Source organism: Sinocyclocheilus grahami, unplaced genomic scaffold, assembly GCF_001515645.1.
Source record: "Sinocyclocheilus grahami isolate Dianchi unplaced genomic scaffold, SAMN03320097.WGS_v1.1 scaffold981.1, whole genome shotgun sequence".
Taxonomy (NCBI): Eukaryota; Metazoa; Chordata; class Actinopteri; order Cypriniformes; family Cyprinidae; genus Sinocyclocheilus; species Sinocyclocheilus grahami.
In genome coordinates this window covers 43,639-61,393 of record NW_015506160.1, presented here as the reverse complement: position 1 = coordinate 61,393, position 17,755 = coordinate 43,639, and the positions used below count along the sequence as shown (strand labels likewise).

Sequence of the window (17,755 nt, the reverse complement as noted above, 5' to 3'; positions counted from 1 at the left end):
TATTTTCACGTTTTTAGGACATATAGCTTATTCTGTTATTAGTGTATATATATATATATATTATAAGCGATCTGTATTTTCCACCAACATCACTTCCGGTTTTGTAATCCTCTCTGGTGTCTGTTTTCGCTGCTGCTCAGTTGGCAAAGATGGCGTCGGAACCGAACAAGACAGAAATTCTCACCATTTTTAAACGTTTGCGCTCCATACCTACAAACAAGGTAACACACCAGGTCTTACTGAAATCGAGCTGTGAATGTTTTCATTGTCGTTCTGGCCTGTTCTGAGACATCCATATGAGTGTTTCGTGTGGGATTACGTGTCATTTGTTTGTCGCTAAGCCGGTGTTGATGAGGCCCGGGTCTCATCCAGCACATCATGTTTACTGCCAGCATCACACCTGAAAAACACACCTGTTTCAAGCTGTCAAACACTAATGACTTGATATTAACAAGCTATTAGTCCTAATTAACAAGCTATTAGGACTAAAGGAGCCGCCTTGAAAGAAAGCCCTCGATTACCGGCTGTCTGTTTCACGAGACTGACGCAATGGCGATGGAAAATGACTCATCCTGTAATAATGTACCTCAAAACCCGCGGAGAAGCCTGTCTAGAATGTCCCAAAGATGGATCGAACTCATTCATATTTGTAAAATATGTATATTAGGGCATGAAATCGCGGGTTAATGTACATTCAGATTAGTTGGACGTATTTTTAAACTTTTATTCTCATTATTTATATATAGGTGCATTTCAGTAAATTAGAATGTCGTGGAGAAGTTCATTTATTTCAGTAATTCAACTCAAATTGTGAAAATCGTGTATTAAATAAATTCAGTGCACACAGACTGAAGTAGTTTAAGTCTTTGGTTCTTTTAATTGTGATGATTTTGGCTCACATTTAACAAAAACCCACCAATTCACTATCTCAACAAATTAGAATACTTCATAAGACCAATAAAAAATTTTTTTTTAGTGAATTGTTGGCCTGCTGGAAAGTGCAGTCTGTGTGCATTGAATTTATTTAATACACGAGTTTCACAATTTGAGTTGAATTACTGAAATAAATGAAATTTTCCACGACATTCTCATTTATTGAGATGCACCTGTACATAAAAATGGAACATCTGTCTGTCTGCAGTCTTCAAGTGCATTTCAACTATTTAATAGCATGGAGCCCATGTTATTAACCTGGAGAGGACATGTGAAGACATATGTCATTTTGAGGACAGGAATTTTACAGTAGTTTACACAGTTTTTTTTATGAGGCAGTTTTAATAAAGTGGTGTGTTTGTTTTTAGGCCTGCTTTGACTGTGCTGCTAAGAACCCGAGTTGGGCCAGTATTCCGTATGGAGTGTTTCTGTGCATTGACTGTTCTGGGATACATCGCTCCTTGGGAGTTCACTTGAGCTTTATCAGGTCAGTCTGGACTTCTATTGTTTTCTCTAATTGTTAAATTATGCCGTCATGTGAATGTCTGTCAATGTTTTTATTCACCCATGGTGTTACAGAATGTCACATTCATTCGTTCGCAAGAGTTCGAGGGTGAGTTAAAGCGTAGAATATTGTCTTTTCAGATCCACAGAGCTGGATTCCAACTGGAGCTGGTTTCAGCTGAGATGTATGCAGGTTGGAGGAAATGCCAACGCGGTTAGTCCCTTTATCCCTGACTCATGTTTTATTCGATTGTGCTGGTTTTAACCCTGTGAGAACTTTTTTTTTTTTTTTTTAAACCGAGTTAAGCCAGACACAGTTTTAGAGTTTTAGCAAAAAAAAATTTCTCTCCATGAAAATAGCCACAGAAGCTGGCATGGTGTTAAATACAAACAAACCAACGTGCTTAGTTCTTCTTTTTCCTACCGTATAGTATGCATGCAGTTGCATCAGTTCTGCCTTTAAAACTTAGCCTATACTGTAGACACTGTGCATGTTACATCACTTCATCACTCCCATGTTTTCTTTGTGCACAGATGGGGTTTTTCTGCCAGCATGGGTGTACCACCAATGACACCAATGCGAAGTATAACAGTCGTGCGGCTCAGATGTACAGAGAGAAGATTCGACAGCTTGCCAACGCTGCGCTCTCCAAGTATGGCACTGATGTGAGTATACGAATCTCATACTGTTCCAGCATTATCTCTTCCAAGAAAATGAACTATGCCCTGTGGATTTGTTGTCAGCATTGGTTATTTAAAGATGTTTTCGTGTCATGCTATTAACATGCGCTTTCAAACTGGCTTTGCTTCAAGATTTTACTTTGGACATCATGTGTGGGTTTTATTACAACAGGCCTGTGTTTATAAGTAACCTGAATGTTTACTTTCCAAACCCCAATAATTCCGAGAACTACACATTTGTTTAGTTATGTAAAGTAATGCAAAGAGATATTCGGATGTCATCTTTTTATATGCAGCTGTGGTGTTTGTTATATTGAATAAACTTTGAACTTGAGTCACTGAACAATGTCCACGTTACATAGCTACGTAGATAGCACAACAGCACAAATACGCACTGTATTTGGAGAGCTGCTTTCAGGACATTTATTTAGATGATTTTTCCTTTTCACCATTTAGCTGTGGATTGACAACTCAAGCTGTGCTCAGCCATCACCTACAGAGAAGAGAGAGACTGACTTCTTTGATGAGCACACACAGGTAGGACACACAGATTTGTGCATTTTGAATTATAAATGGTTAGAGTTTTATTGTCTAAAGGAGCACTTATTTATTGTGTTTATTTAAAAAAAGAGTTTGACTGATAATTCAGGGCGGACCAGTTTACCTGGTAACAGGATTCTCACAGTCAGAGAAACCTAGAAATATCAGAGAATTATGTATTGAACCCTTTTCACAGACTTTGGTGAGGTTCCACAGTTATTACCATTGTAAATCTAGCAGTTTCTTTTTAGAGAAATTCCTAAACAATTATTACACTATACTGTGTTTTATATGACCTCGCATTAAATTAAAGAATACTATTTAACACTTAATCAGTTAGTAATCAAGTGATGTTTTTATGTTCTCTTACATTTTAAGTCAAGTCCATATTCTGTTATTGTGAATGACTGAAAATGATGTTGATGTTCAGTTTCGGGTGAACTCTCTTTAAATTTGTGCTCGTGCAGATATGCCATTATTATTATGGCTTGATGTGTTAAATTTGATAATTGTTCTGTTACCTGCAGCCTGCCAACAGTTGGAACATAGCTTCCCCATCCCTAATGGATGAGAATGGAGCCATAACCCCTCAACTGGAGCAGAGCAATCTTAAGAGTTCAGAAACCAGCACTCGTGAGTGGACCACATTACATATCATAACACATGCGTTTCATTGTCAGTACTTTTATATTTAATCATTTCTTGTCCATGTGAACCAGAACCTGAAGAGGGTCCGAGCATTGAAGGACTGAGCACAAGTCCTAAAGCCACAATAGGTGAGTGTTTCCTGGATTGTGTGTTTGAGCGCTCAGGAGGAATGTACATTACCAACACAACACCCAATGTTTCAGTTTCTCTCTTCACCACCCAATTCCCCATATTATTTTGGAAGTATTTTCTCACCAAACATTGGTGAATCACTAAGTAAGTCAAGCTCCAGGACCTGTTTGGAAAACTAATGAAGTATCCCATGCTATGAAATGAAGTAAAAAAGTGCTATGGTACTTGTAAAATTGCATGGTTTAAAAAACATTTTATAAATAATATGACAAAAACACATAACTATGTACTTAAGGCTCTTAAAATCATGTGTATGTGTAATAGCAAGCCAACAAATGTAATTCTGCAACATTCTTTGCAAATGAATTGAAAGCCTACTGTCTGTTCTGTTAATGTAGATGACTCAATGAGATTGACGTCTGAAGAGTCTCCTGAAGGTGATTTGAATGATTTTGAAATGGCAGGATGCCTATTGGCTGATCAGAACGAAGCAGCATGGGTTCTGCGCTTGACTGATACTTAATTTGAGTGTGTGTGTGCCTCTTTGGCACCACCCCTTCCTCTTTATCATAATATTACTGCAAAACTGATCATATTTTAAAAGCTTGGTGTTACCGTAAAAATAGTCTTTACTGCTTTTAAATAATAATGCATTTTCTTACCAATTCAGATCTATTCAGGGTGTCAGTGTATATTGCACTGACACAATTGTTGACTGGGATTTAATTTAAAATTGAGTAATTCAATGCTGATCAACATTATGAAATACATGCTGTTAATAGAGCTTAAAGCCCAAAGTATAATTCAGTTTTGACACAAACACACACGTACAGCTAAAAACATAGCCTTTATAAGGATTCTCCATTTGATAGTGTGACATGTGCGGACTAGATAGTGTCCGCGATATTTTATATATATATATATATATTTTATTAATAAAAATGCCTTTGTACTCGCTTAAACTAGTTGTGGGTATCTCTTAATTCCCCACATATTTTATATATATATTTTCATTTAACAAAATATGTACTTTAAAAAAAAGAATAATAATTTTGTAAATTTTTAATGCTGCTGTGTGAGTGTTTCTAACACTTGGCTGAGGGAGTGACGGCAGATTTGACATCTTTCTCTGTTCTGACCAATGTAATCAATCTCTCAATTCTTTTTCTTTTGGAATGTCACTGAAACGCTATCATGGATTGTTTTTTTTCTTTTGCTATTAGGGAACACAGAAAACCAAAAATTATATAAATTCACTCCGCTATGACAACTTCTGCTTCTGAGAACCACAGAAATGTGAAAAGGGTCAATTGTTGTTGCACATGTATGGGCTGGGCGTACAAAGTATGCAAAATTTGGCTGTGCGCATAAAGTACACATAATATGCTGATGATAAACTTTGTGCACTTATTCATACCTTAGTTTACACATAAAAACTTAAGTATATTTTGGGCTCCACTTCTATTGAACCTGGAACATTACTTGAAATTGATCATTTTAATGACTATCAACTACGAACATTTCTGCTATTATTGACGTCTCTATTATATGTATTTATAGCAGAACTAACCTATATGCTGTGTAATTATTCTTACTTGCTGAGTATTTGCCAGTTCTGACTCCTAAAGTGGGGCAAGTTGTCACTGAACCACTTTTTGTGACCCGAGTTTGTTTCTTCATTTGAACAGATACAGAGAAATGTAGAACTCTCCAGTGGATCCTCTGCAGTGGATGGGTGCCGTCAGAATGAGAGTCCAAACAGCTGATAAAAACATCACAATAATCCACACCACTCCAGTCCACCAATTAAAGCTGCACGTTTATAAGAAACACATCCATCAAGCTATCTTTTTTTCCCCCCTAAAATGAGTCCTTTTCTGAATCAGGAGAGAAATATGCACAGAGCAGAAACGGTTCAAAACAATCGCGTGGATTATTGTGATGTTTTTATCAGCTGTTTGAACTTGAACTTGAAATTTTTGGGTGAACTATTCCCTCCTATTCTACTCAAAAGTGGCATATCTTGTCCCACTTTCCCATAGTTGGTGTGTAAAGTTACTCGCTGACAAAAAAAAGTAATGTAGGGTTTTCTAATCTGATAAAGTGCGCTCATGCACTTTCCAGAGTGGACCCAGAGCTCTTCTGTGTTTTTCTGGTCTGGATTGAGATTAGAGCGGCTTTTCATTGTTGATCAGGATGCAGTGGATGTAAATCTTAAAACCAGTTTCAGCAGTCGTCTTAGCACAAAGCTTCCAGACGCCCCAATTTTCGGCTAATTTATGGACTCATTGGATCAATATGTAATAGTAATGCTGCAGGAATGTTCCCAGTGTTCATGTGTACACTTTAAATGCACTCTTGCTCTGATAATCGAATTGATTATGTGAGGTGTGACCTCTTTCTTTTCCTCAGGCTTTGCCGGCATTATATTTCTCAGGGCACTGTTGGCTCTGTCGCCATGCACTAATGATCCTTGTCTGGAGAAGTTGTGTTCTCTGGAATAATCTAGGAGAACATGGTTTCCTGTTTCCCTTTCTCTGACTATGCTGTCTGTTTCCAGAAGTAAACCCCTCCATTATAGGAAAGAAGAAGCCAGCCACTGCAAAGAAAGGGGTAGGTGAACAATCAGTGCCCTCAGTCACTTCCTGTTGAGGGAATTGTACTTCCTGATCTTGCAGTGTTCAGTTTTAGTCAGTAGGTGTCAGTCTTGCGGCACTATACAGAAACTGGCTCTGCCTAAAACTAAAGAAAACCAGTAATTATTCGGAATTTAATTTTTTTTTTTTATTGAAGTTACTCAATTCTCTTTATTATAGCAGGAGATATAAAAACAGATGACAGTTGACACTTAACTGCAGCATTTATTTAAGAGTTTTAATGAATTTCACAATCTGTGAACAACATGTCTGGGTCATATTTCATCTCAAAATCGAATTATATTTTACTCATAATTATAGTTTCATAACAAGTAAGCACAATTGACTTAATATTATGGCACTGAAATAATTCAGTTAAATGTATTGTTATAAAATTTTTACTGTATTTATATGTACTGTAATTGCATAATTGCAACTGTAAAAGCATAATCCTAGTTCTCATTCATGAGAATAACATTTTTATTTTAATATTATGGTACTGACATAATTCAGTTAAATGTATTGTAATAAAAATTGCACTTTATATTATTTAAAATTAAATATGAGTACTTTTTGAACTGCTTTTATATAGATAAATGTATAAATTATTCTGTTAATTCTATTGATCTGTCACATACAGGTGCATCTCAATAAATTAGAATGTCGTGGAAAAGTTCATTTATTTCAGTAATTCAACTCAAATTGTGAAAATCGTGTATTAAATAAATTCAATGCACACAGACTGAAGTAGTTTAAGTCTTTGGTTCTTTTAATTGTGATGATTTTGGCTCACATTTAACAAAAACCCACCAATTCACTATCTCAACAAATTAGAATACTTCATAAGACCAATAAAAAAACATTTTTAGTGAATTGTTGGCCTTCTGGAAAGTATGTTCATTTACTGTACATGTACTCAATACTTGGTAGGGGCTCCTTTTGCATGAATTACTGCATCAGTGCGGCGTGGCATGGAGACAATCAGCCTGTGGCACTGCTCAGGTGTAATGGAAGCCCAGGTTGCTTTGATAGCGGCCTTCAGGTCATCTGCATTGTTGGGTCTGGTGTCTCTCATCTTCCTCTTGACAATACCCCATAGATTCTCTATGGGGTTCAGGTCTGGTGAGTTTGCTGGCCAGTCAAGCACACCAACACCATGCTCATTTAACCAACTTTTGGTGCTTTTGGCAGTGTGGGCAGGTGCCAAATCCTGCTGGAAAATGAAATCAGCATCTTCAAAAAGCTGGTCAGCAGAAGTGTGTGTGCCTCTTTGGCACCACCCCTTCCTCTTTATCATAATATTACTGCAAAACTGATCATATTTTAAAAGCTTGGTGTTACCGTAAAAATAGTCTTTACTGCTTTTAAATAATAATGCATTTTCTTACCAATTCAGATCTATTCAGGGTGTCAGTGTATATTGCACTGACACAATTGTTGACTGGGATTTAATTTAAAATTGAGTAATTCAATGCTGATCAACATTATGAAATACATGCTGTTAATAGAGCTTAAAGCCCAAAGTATAATTCAGTTTTGACACAAACACACACGTACAGCTAAAAACATAGCCTTTATAAGGATTCTCCATTTGATAGTGTGACATGTGCGGACTAGATAGTGTCCGCGATATTTTATATATATATATATATATTTTATTAATAAAAATGCCTTTGTACTCGCTTAAACTAGTTGTGGGTATCTCTTAATTCCCCACATATTTTATATATATATTTTCATTTAACAAAATATGTACTTTAAAAAAAAGAATAATAATTTTGTAAATTTTTAATGCTGCTGTGTGAGTGTTTCTAACACTTGGCTGAGGGAGTGACGGCAGATTTGACATCTTTCTCTGTTCTGACCAATGTAATCAATCTCTCAATTCTTTTTCTTTTGGAATGTCACTGAAACGCTATCATGGATTGTTTTTTTTCTTTTGCTATTAGGGAACACAGAAAACCAAAAATTATATAAATTCACTCCGCTATGACAACTTCTGCTTCTGAGAACCACAGAAATGTGAAAAGGGTCAATTGTTGTTGCACATGTATGGGCTGGGCGTACAAAGTATGCAAAATTTGGCTGTGCGCATAAAGTACACATAATATGCTGATGATAAACTTTGTGCACTTATTCATACCTTAGTTTACACATAAAAACTTAAGTATATTTTGGGCTCCACTTCTATTGAACCTGGAACATTACTTGAAATTGATCATTTTAATGACTATCAACTACGAACATTTCTGCTATTATTGACGTCTCTATTATATGTATTTATAGCAGAACTAACCTATATGCTGTGTAATTATTCTTACTTGCTGAGTATTTGCCAGTTCTGACTCCTAAAGTGGGGCAAGTTGTCACTGAACCACTTTTTGTGACCCGAGTTTGTTTCTTCATTTGAACAGATACAGAGAAATGTAGAACTCTCCAGTGGATCCTCTGCAGTGGATGGGTGCCGTCAGAATGAGAGTCCAAACAGCTGATAAAAACATCACAATAATCCACACCACTCCAGTCCACCAATTAAAGCTGCACGTTTATAAGAAACACATCCATCAAGCTATCTTTTTTTCCCCCCTAAAATGAGTCCTTTTCTGAATCAGGAGAGAAATATGCACAGAGCAGAAACGGTTCAAAACAATCGCGTGGATTATTGTGATGTTTTTATCAGCTGTTTGAACTTGAACTTGAAATTTTTGGGTGAACTATTCCCTCCTATTCTACTCAAAAGTGGCATATCTTGTCCCACTTTCCCATAGTTGGTGTGTAAAGTTACTCGCTGACAAAAAAAAGTAATGTAGGGTTTTCTAATCTGATAAAGTGCGCTCATGCACTTTCCAGAGTGGACCCAGAGCTCTTCTGTGTTTTTCTGGTCTGGATTGAGATTAGAGCGGCTTTTCATTGTTGATCAGGATGCAGTGGATGTAAATCTTAAAACCAGTTTCAGCAGTCGTCTTAGCACAAAGCTTCCAGACGCCCCAATTTTCGGCTAATTTATGGACTCATTGGATCAATATGTAATAGTAATGCTGCAGGAATGTTCCCAGTGTTCATGTGTACACTTTAAATGCACTCTTGCTCTGATAATCGAATTGATTATGTGAGGTGTGACCTCTTTCTTTTCCTCAGGCTTTGCCGGCATTATATTTCTCAGGGCACTGTTGGCTCTGTCGCCATGCACTAATGATCCTTGTCTGGAGAAGTTGTGTTCTCTGGAATAATCTAGGAGAACATGGTTTCCTGTTTCCCTTTCTCTGACTATGCTGTCTGTTTTCAGAAGTGAAACCCTCCATTATAGGAAAGAAGAAGCCAGCCACTGCAAAGAAAGGGGTAGGTGAACAATCAGTGCCCTCAGTCACTTCCTGTTGAGGGAATTGTACTTCCTGATCTTGCAGTGTTCAGTTTTAGTCAGTAGGTGTCAGTCTTGCGGCACTATACAGAAACTGGCTCTGCCTAAAACTAAAGAAAACCAGTAATTATTCGGAATTTAATTTTTTTTTTTTATTGAAGTTACTCAATTCTCTTTATTATAGCAGGAGATATAAAAACAGATGACAGTTGACACTTAACTGCAGCATTTATTTAAGAGTTTTAATGAATTTCACAATCTGTGAACAACATGTCTGGGTCATATTTCATCTCAAAATCGAATTATATTTTACTCATAATTATAGTTTCATAACAAGTAAGCACAATTGACTTAATATTATGGCACTGAAATAATTCAGTTAAATGTATTGTTATAAAATTTTTACTGTATTTATATGTACTGTAATTGCATAATTGCAACTGTAAAAGCATAATCCTAGTTCTCATTCATGAGAATAACATTTTTATTTTAATATTATGGTACTGACATAATCCAGTTAAATGTATTGTAATAAAAATTGCACTTTATATTATTTAAAATTAAATATGAGTACTTTTTGAACTGCTTTTATATAGATAAATGTATAAATTATTCTGTTAATTCTATTGATCTGTCACATACAGGTGCATCTCAATAAATTAGAATGTCGTGGAAAAGTTCATTTATTTCAGTAATTCAACTCAAATTGTGAAAATCGTGTATTAAATAAATTCAATGCACACAGACTGAAGTAGTTTAAGTCTTTGGTTCTTTTAATTGTGATGATTTTGGCTCACATTTAACAAAAACCCACCAATTCACTATCTCAACAAATTAGAATACTTCATAAGACCAATAAAAAAACATTTTTAGTGAATTGTTGGCCTTCTGGAAAGTATGTTCATTTACTGTACATGTACTCAATACTTGGTAGGGGCTCCTTTTGCTTTAATTACTGCCTCAATTCGGCGTGACATGGAGGTGATCAGTTTGTGGCACTGCTGAGGTGGTATGGAAGCCTAGGTTTCTTTGACAGTGGCCTTCAGCTCATCTGCATCAACGCTTCTGACGTTGTCTGTGGTTCAGGAGTGGCTTAACAAGAGTGAATACAACAACTGTAGCCAAATTCCTTGACACGTCTGTTTGCGGTGGCTCTTGATGCCTTGACCCCAGCCTCAGTCCATTCCTTGTGAAGTTCACTCAAATTCTTGAATCGATTTTGCTTGACAATCCTCATAAGGCTGCGGTTCTCTTGGTTGGTTGTGCATCTTTTTCTTCCACACTTTTTCCTTCCACTCAACTTTCTGTTAACATGCTTGGATACAGCACTCTGTGAACAGCCAGCTTCTTTGGCAATGCATGTTTGTGGCTTACCCTCTTTGTGAAGGATGTCAATGATTGTCTTCTGGACAACTGTCAGATCAGCAGTCTTCCCCATGATTGTGTAGCCTAGTGAACAAACTGAGAGACCATTTTGAAGGCTCAGGAAACCTGTGCAGGTGTTTTGAGTTGATTAGCTGATTGGCATGTCACCATATTCTAATTTGTTGAGATAGTGAATTGGTGGGGTTTTGTTAAATGTGAGCCAAAATCACCACAATTACGTGGAAAAGTTCAACTCAAATTGTGAAACTCGTGTATTAAATAAATTCAGTGCACACAGACTGAAGTAGTTTAAGTTTTTGGTTCTTTTAATTGTGATGATTTTGGCTCACATTTAACAAAAACCCACCAATTCACTATCTCAACAAATTAGAATACTTCATAAGACCAATAAAAAAACATTTTTAGTGAATTGTTGGCCTTCTGGAAAGTATGTTCATTTACTGTACATGTACTCAATACTTGGTAGGGGCTCCTTTTGCTTTAATTACTGCCTCAATTCGGAGTGGCGTGGAGGTGATCAGTTTGTGGCACTGCTGAGGTGGTATGGAAGCCCAGGTTTCTTTGACAGTGGCCTTCAGCTCATCTGCATTTTTTGGTCTCTTGTTTCTCATTTTCCTCTTGACAATACCCCATAGATTCTCTATGGGGTTCAGGTCTGGTGAGTTTGCTGGCCAGTCAAGCACACCAACACCATGGTCATTTAACCAACTTTTGGTGCTTTTGGCAGTGTGGGCAGGTGCCAAATCCTGCTGGAAAATGAAATCAGCATCTTCAAAAAGCTGGTCAGCAGAAGGAAGCATGAAGTGCTCCAAAATTTCTTGGTAAACGGGTGCAGTGACGTTGGTTTTCAAAAAACACAATGGACCAACACCAGCAGATGACATTGCACCCCAAATCATCACAGACTGTGGAAACTTAACACTGGACTTCAAGCAACTTGGGCTATGAGCTTCTCCACCCTTCCTCCAGACTCTAGGACCTTGGTTTCCAAATGAAATACAAAACTTGCTCTCATCTGAAAGGAGGACTTTGGACCACTGGGCAACAGTCCAGTTCTTCTTCTCCTTAGCCCAGGTAAGACGCCTCTGACGTTGTTTGTGGTTCAGGAGTGGCTTAACAAGAGGAATACGACAACTGTAGCCAAATTCCTTGACACGTCTGTGTGTGGTGGCTCTTGATGCCTTGACCCCAGCCTCAGTCCATTCCTTGTGAAGTTCACTCAAATTCTTGAATTGATTTTGCTTGACAATCCTCATAAGGCTGCTGTTCTCTCGGTTGGTTGTGCATCTTTTTCTTCCACACTTTTTCCTTCCACTTGTTAACATGTTAACATGCTTGGATACAGCACTCTGTGAACAGCCAGCTTCTTTGGCAATGAATGTTTGTGGTTTACCCTAGGATGTCAAGGTGTCAATGATTGTCTTCTGGACAACTGTCAGATCAGCAGTCTTCCCCATGATTGTGTAGCCTAGTGAACCAAACTGAGAGACCATTTTGAAGGCTCAGGAAACCTTTGCAGGTGTTTTGAGTTGATTAGCTGATTGGCATGTCACCATATTCTAATTTGTTGAGATAGTGAATTGGTGGGTTTTTGTTAAATGTGAGCCAAAATCATCACAATTAAAATAACCAAAGACTTAAACTACTTCAGTCTGTGTGCATTGAATTTATTAATACACGAGTTTCACAATTTGAGTTGAATTACTGAAATAAATGAACTTTTCCACGACATTCTAATTTATTGAGATGCACCTGTACATAAATATACGTGTGTGTGTATGACGGATCAATAGAATAAATATAAATGCAATTAAATGTACATTTATATAAGTGCTGTCAATTGATTAAAATATTTTTACAAATGAATCACTCTATTTAAAAAAATAAATAAAATGAATCGTGATTAATCCAACCTAACATTACAGTCTTTAAATATACTTTTATATTGCAATTTCTTCAAATTAATGTAATGTTTTTTTAATATTTATTTAATGGCATCTTTTTTATAACTGAAGGTGAGTATCACTTATACCAATACTACAGATGTCTCTATGAATTTTTTGCCCTAATATTTAACCATTGACTAGCCGTTCAACATTACAGTATAATTGAGAGCTATCAATTTTAACATTTATTAGACTAGAAATAACAACCTCTAATTTAAGTGAACTTAAAACAATCTTTACATAAACCCATTATAATAAATATCATATTTAGCTACCTGTGCCTTTCAGCATGTAGGAAATATATACAGAAATTGAATTAAGTTATCAAACTCTAAATTCTAAATTAAATATAGATTAACCCTTAAAGCTACAAAAGTCATTGATTTCCTCTTTTTTTCTTCTTTTGTTCTTTGATGAACAGACATCACAGCAGCTGGTTATTAGGTTATATTGGCTGCCGCTGCTGAACATGACGCGGATCGTATTTTCTCGCAACTCTTGACCTTTTCTGACCCTCTTCAGGTCTTAAAGTCTCTACTAATGAGCTGACGAGTTGAATCGGGTGTGTTAGATGCTGCTGCTCCAGGACAGTTTTGAAAAACTGCATTTCAGAGATATGTTCTTAAATCTGACTCACTTGCATTGCATGCAATCGCCTTTTTGGTAACTTCATGATTTAACTGACGACATCACTACGTCATTGCATGCTCATAGTTTCTTTTGCGCTTTAATATGAAATGATACAGGCTTCAGCACGAGCCGCCACATTTGTGTGTGCAATTGAAGAGCACGGTCTACGAGCACAGTATAAGAGCCGACAGGACAGGAAAATTTATTTTTCTGACATATGGCCTGACAACATCTCGTTCACTGTTGTTCTACTGAAGCTCCCTCATCACCTGTACCTTTTCTGCGCTCGTCTGATTAGCGCCGGGCACTGAGGCGAAGTTGGAGTGCATGTCTGAAAAGTCTCCCGTTTTATGTGGTCTCATAAAGACTCACAGAGTCCAGCGAAGCACGACAGAAGTTTACCAATGCTAAAGCAATCTCATCGGACATGTTCTTCGGCCGTGAGAGCAACCCAGAGGTACAGTGAGCCCACTAGAGCTTGAGTTCTGAGACTGACTGGCGGTTTTGACACTAATTTTTCACATCCTTTTTTTTTCTTTCATTTTATTTCTACATATAAATATTATTATTTTTTTTTTTTTTACACATTTTATCTGTAATTAAATATTATGAAGGATTTTAATGTTCATATTTATATAAAATGTATATTATAATATACATTTATGTGTATTTTGTTATTTAATTATAATAGTAATACATATACACAATTTCTATTTATAACATTTGAATATATATTTGTATTATATAAAATTATGTAATTTTACCTTTTTATACACGTTTTATATATGGTTTATTTATATATTATAAAATATTTTATAGTACATTACTGAAAATATTTTCATTGTTTTACAATTATTTGTAATCTACAGAATAAAATTTTTTTTTATTGTAAATTGTCATTTTTTTAATGATTATATAATATTTTTGTGAAAACCTTTTTTTTTTCAGGATTCTTAGATTAATAGAAGGTTCAAAAGTACAGCATTAATTTCAGAATTTATGAATGTCTTTATCACTTTTGATCAATTTAATTTGTCCTTGACGAATAAAATGTATTAAATCTTACCCCAAACATTTGAATGGTAGTGTAACATGGTTTCTACAAAAATGTCCACAAATTTGTAATAATTTAAATGTATACATTAATGTCATGTATTTTAACACACACACATATATATATATATATATATATTATTATTTTTAAATAATATCCATTTACAGTATTGTTTTATGGATATGGATATATATATTATTTTTTCTCCCTAGTATGAAGCAAAGACTCGTCTAGAAAGCATGACTGGAAGCACCTCCATCAGCTCTGCTGATCTGTTTGGTGATGACGGTGTCCGTTCCACTGGTAAACACTTCTGTTTTTAGCAATATTGTTTACTTCATGTTAATTAGATTATAAAATGGGCAAAAGCCTTTATATTTTTGTGCCGTATTATATAACGAGACTGTGGCGCCCATTCGGTTTCATTCATGTACATCGCTGTAGGCTCATCAGGATTTGACAGCGTGCTTCCCTCCGGTCCTGACATCGCCCAGTTCAAGCAAGGTGTGAAGACTGTTGCAGGGAAGATGGCAGTGCTGGCTAACGGAGTTATGAATACCATTCAGGTGAACGCACATATTTCAGTCTTCTCCCTCTCTCATATACACACACACACACACACACACACATATAACACTTCCACATCAGCTGTATTAACTCCATCTGATCGTGTGTGTGTGTTCAGGATCGCTATGGATCTTACTGAAAGGACTGCATTAAACTGAAACGGAAGTTCCATTAAACAGAACGCACCTCATTGCTGATTGGCTCTGGTCTGTCTTTACTACATGAACACACATCTGAGAGAGAGAGAGACAAAGACCCGGGAGCTCCCAATCTCTCCCCAGACCACTGTAGACACTCTTGCTGACAGTATTTTCATTTCTATTTGAAGACTCTTGATTTATTTTCAGATAACATGAGAAGCACTGGGAAGAGTGTAAAGTTTGTTTTCAGAATCGCAGTGCTCTCTGTTTGAACTAACAGTCCTGTTTTCTATGCCATGTACTGGTCTTTGATTTCAAATAAGTATGGATTTGAAAAGTATTTTGTCTGGAATTAAACGCATAACAACTTAAGAGTGCTAATATGTTCTTATGGCTTTCTTTTTTTTTTTTTTTTTTACAATTTAACGGTATCCGAAGACTTCAGTGCATTCAGTAAACAAAGAAAGTGAACCCCATATGGTATATTTATACATTTTGAATATTTTGAGCCCATTTCCTAAATGCAATCTATTAGATTTGATGCATTTTACTTTATTAGTTATGACGACAAAGTTTAAGTGATGAAAATAACAGTAATTTTGTGCAATATGTCCTGGCATGTCAAGGACGAATTCTTGAGGCTTTTTGTGGATGCGGATGTGTGAGTGATTCCTGGGAGTTTGAGTTGTCAGGACCGATGATTTTAAACTGAACCATGTTTGGTTTTGCATGCCAGCATAAAGCTGAAGACACTGGCGCTGTATCTGATTTCAGAGAAAATGCTCAAGAAAGCAAGCGGACTGAGGAGGTTTACACCGACGACAATTTAATAAGACGCCCTCGGTTTAGATGAAAGAATGACAGCTGAGAAAATTGTTTATTTAAAATTCACCCACTGTCGTCTGTTTTCTGGTAATGTGCATGTGCAGTTCTGTTTTCTATTACATGCATTACAGATTTTCTTTCCTTTTCTTTTGGGTTAATGCCAGACCGGGAGCTGGTGAATGGTATTTGTCTGCCTGTCCGTTTGTATCCCAGTGCTAAATTTGAAAATAAAGAACAACAATCTAACTGCCGTCTGAATTAAAAGCTATTTATTGTAGCCTGTTGAGAAGAATCTATTGAGATTTGTGAGAATAAAGATTGAAATCCCCCACAACAGCTGTTTAAGACTTTGATTCAATAAACCCAACAAACATTTTATGACAAAGATTACAGATAAAATGCAAAATAAACAAGAGTGGTAATGGAATAATTAATGCACACTATATTAGTTTACCCTTTAACCCTAATAAAAATGAAATCAGTAAAGGATTGGCCTGGCTGACGTTAACTTTTTTCCACCCTTTTCAAATTTCAAATCACATCAAAAAAGCATTTCTTTTCATTGAAAATGAAGGAAATAATCAAAAAGTTGAAAAAAGTATCGGGTAGGTGTAGGGAGGGCTTTATTGTCCCAATAAGGTGGCATCCAATTAATAATTAGAATTTACACTCAATAAGTTATTACTGCATACTGTTTTATAATGTACTACAATACTGAGGTGCAGATAATTTCCACTATTTGCAATAAGTAGTATAAATAGCAGAAAATCCTGCTATTTTAACTGTAAATAGAATCTATTGCTATTTGCACTTAGTGCAAATAGCCGCTGCCTTATTTGTTCACCTCTCAATCAAATAAAACTATCAATAAATAAAAACTAGTGTTGATCATAAAACCAAGCATTTAAAGATAATTTTACTAAGACATTATTTTTTATTAGCTGCATCAGATTGCATATTTTTGCTCAGTTTGAGCCTCTGAATAAAACTATGTATGAGCTAAATATTTTCATGTATCATGTTTCATGTATTCATAAAAAAAAAAAAACATTTGCAAAATTCAAATGCACATTCAGACTCGCTGAGTAAATTCAATTCCCTTCTCAGCTAGTAGAAGTTCAATTTAATGCAGAAGTTGCTCGTTCACAGCTCAGGTGGAAAGACGATACAACAGAAGAATGATCGACGAGTGATAGAATGAAAGCATGAGACGGAGCAAAAGAATGACAGGACAAAAAAATGATGGATAGAACAACAGAATGAATGACAGATAGGATGAAGGAATGATAGAATAAAATAATAATAGAATGATAGAATAAAAGAATGATAGAGAGAAAAGCAGAACGATAGATAGAATGATAGAACGATAGATTGAATGAGAGAACAACAGATAGATAGATAGATAGATAGATAGATAGATAGATAGATAGATAGATAGATAGATAGATAGATAGATAGATAGATGTTTTTGTTCATACAATTAAAGTCAAAGGGGCTCAAAACAATATTGAACTGCACTGACTTTCATTATATGGACAAAAAAAACATAGGCATTTTGGTGAACAATCTCTTTATCCCCTTTTAGTTTGTCTCAGATGTTTGTCCCAAAATAAAGAAGACATTTTGATATGGAACTTTATAGACTTTCCTCATTAGAAAGAGCTGAGTCTCTGTTTGAGCTCGATTTAATCTCATTGCTGTCTAGGAGAAACTATTGAGACCAGGGCCACCCTTAGGGGGGTGCAACTGGTGCGGTCGCACCGGGCCCTGCGCTT

The 17,755-nt window shown here is 36.1% G+C and overlaps 1 protein-coding gene across 1 annotated transcript; it reads left to right on the top strand.

Moving 5' to 3' along the window:
* Positions 1-91: 91 nt before the first annotated feature.
* On the top strand, positions 92-16,314 carry LOC107565094 (ADP-ribosylation factor GTPase-activating protein 2-like). Its single transcript, XM_016250292.1, has 14 exons — positions 92-221; positions 1,302-1,420; positions 1,579-1,651; positions 1,972-2,103; positions 2,575-2,655; positions 3,186-3,291; positions 3,378-3,434; positions 3,837-3,875; positions 9,361-9,413; positions 13,652-13,665; positions 13,761-13,851; positions 14,661-14,751; positions 14,893-15,014; positions 15,134-16,314. Exons 1-14 carry the CDS (start codon positions 150-152, stop codon positions 15,152-15,154), a joined length of 1,071 nt encoding a protein of 356 aa, XP_016105778.1. The 5' UTR covers positions 92-149; the 3' UTR covers positions 15,155-16,314.
* Positions 16,315-17,755: the final 1,441 nt, after the last annotated feature.

Bases quoted from the DNA above. Each gene is read 5' to 3' on its own strand.
- LOC107565094 (XM_016250292.1), top strand. From the start codon at position 150: ATGGCGTCGGAACCGAACAAGACAGAAATTCTCACCATTTTTAAACGT. The intron at 1,421-1,578 runs GTCAGTCTGGAC...TTGTCTTTTCAG, and splicing joins GTTCACTTGAGCTTTATCAG to ATCCACAGAGCTGGATTCCA. The intron at 2,656-3,185 runs GTAGGACACACA...TGTTACCTGCAG, and splicing joins TCTTTGATGAGCACACACAG to CCTGCCAACAGTTGGAACAT.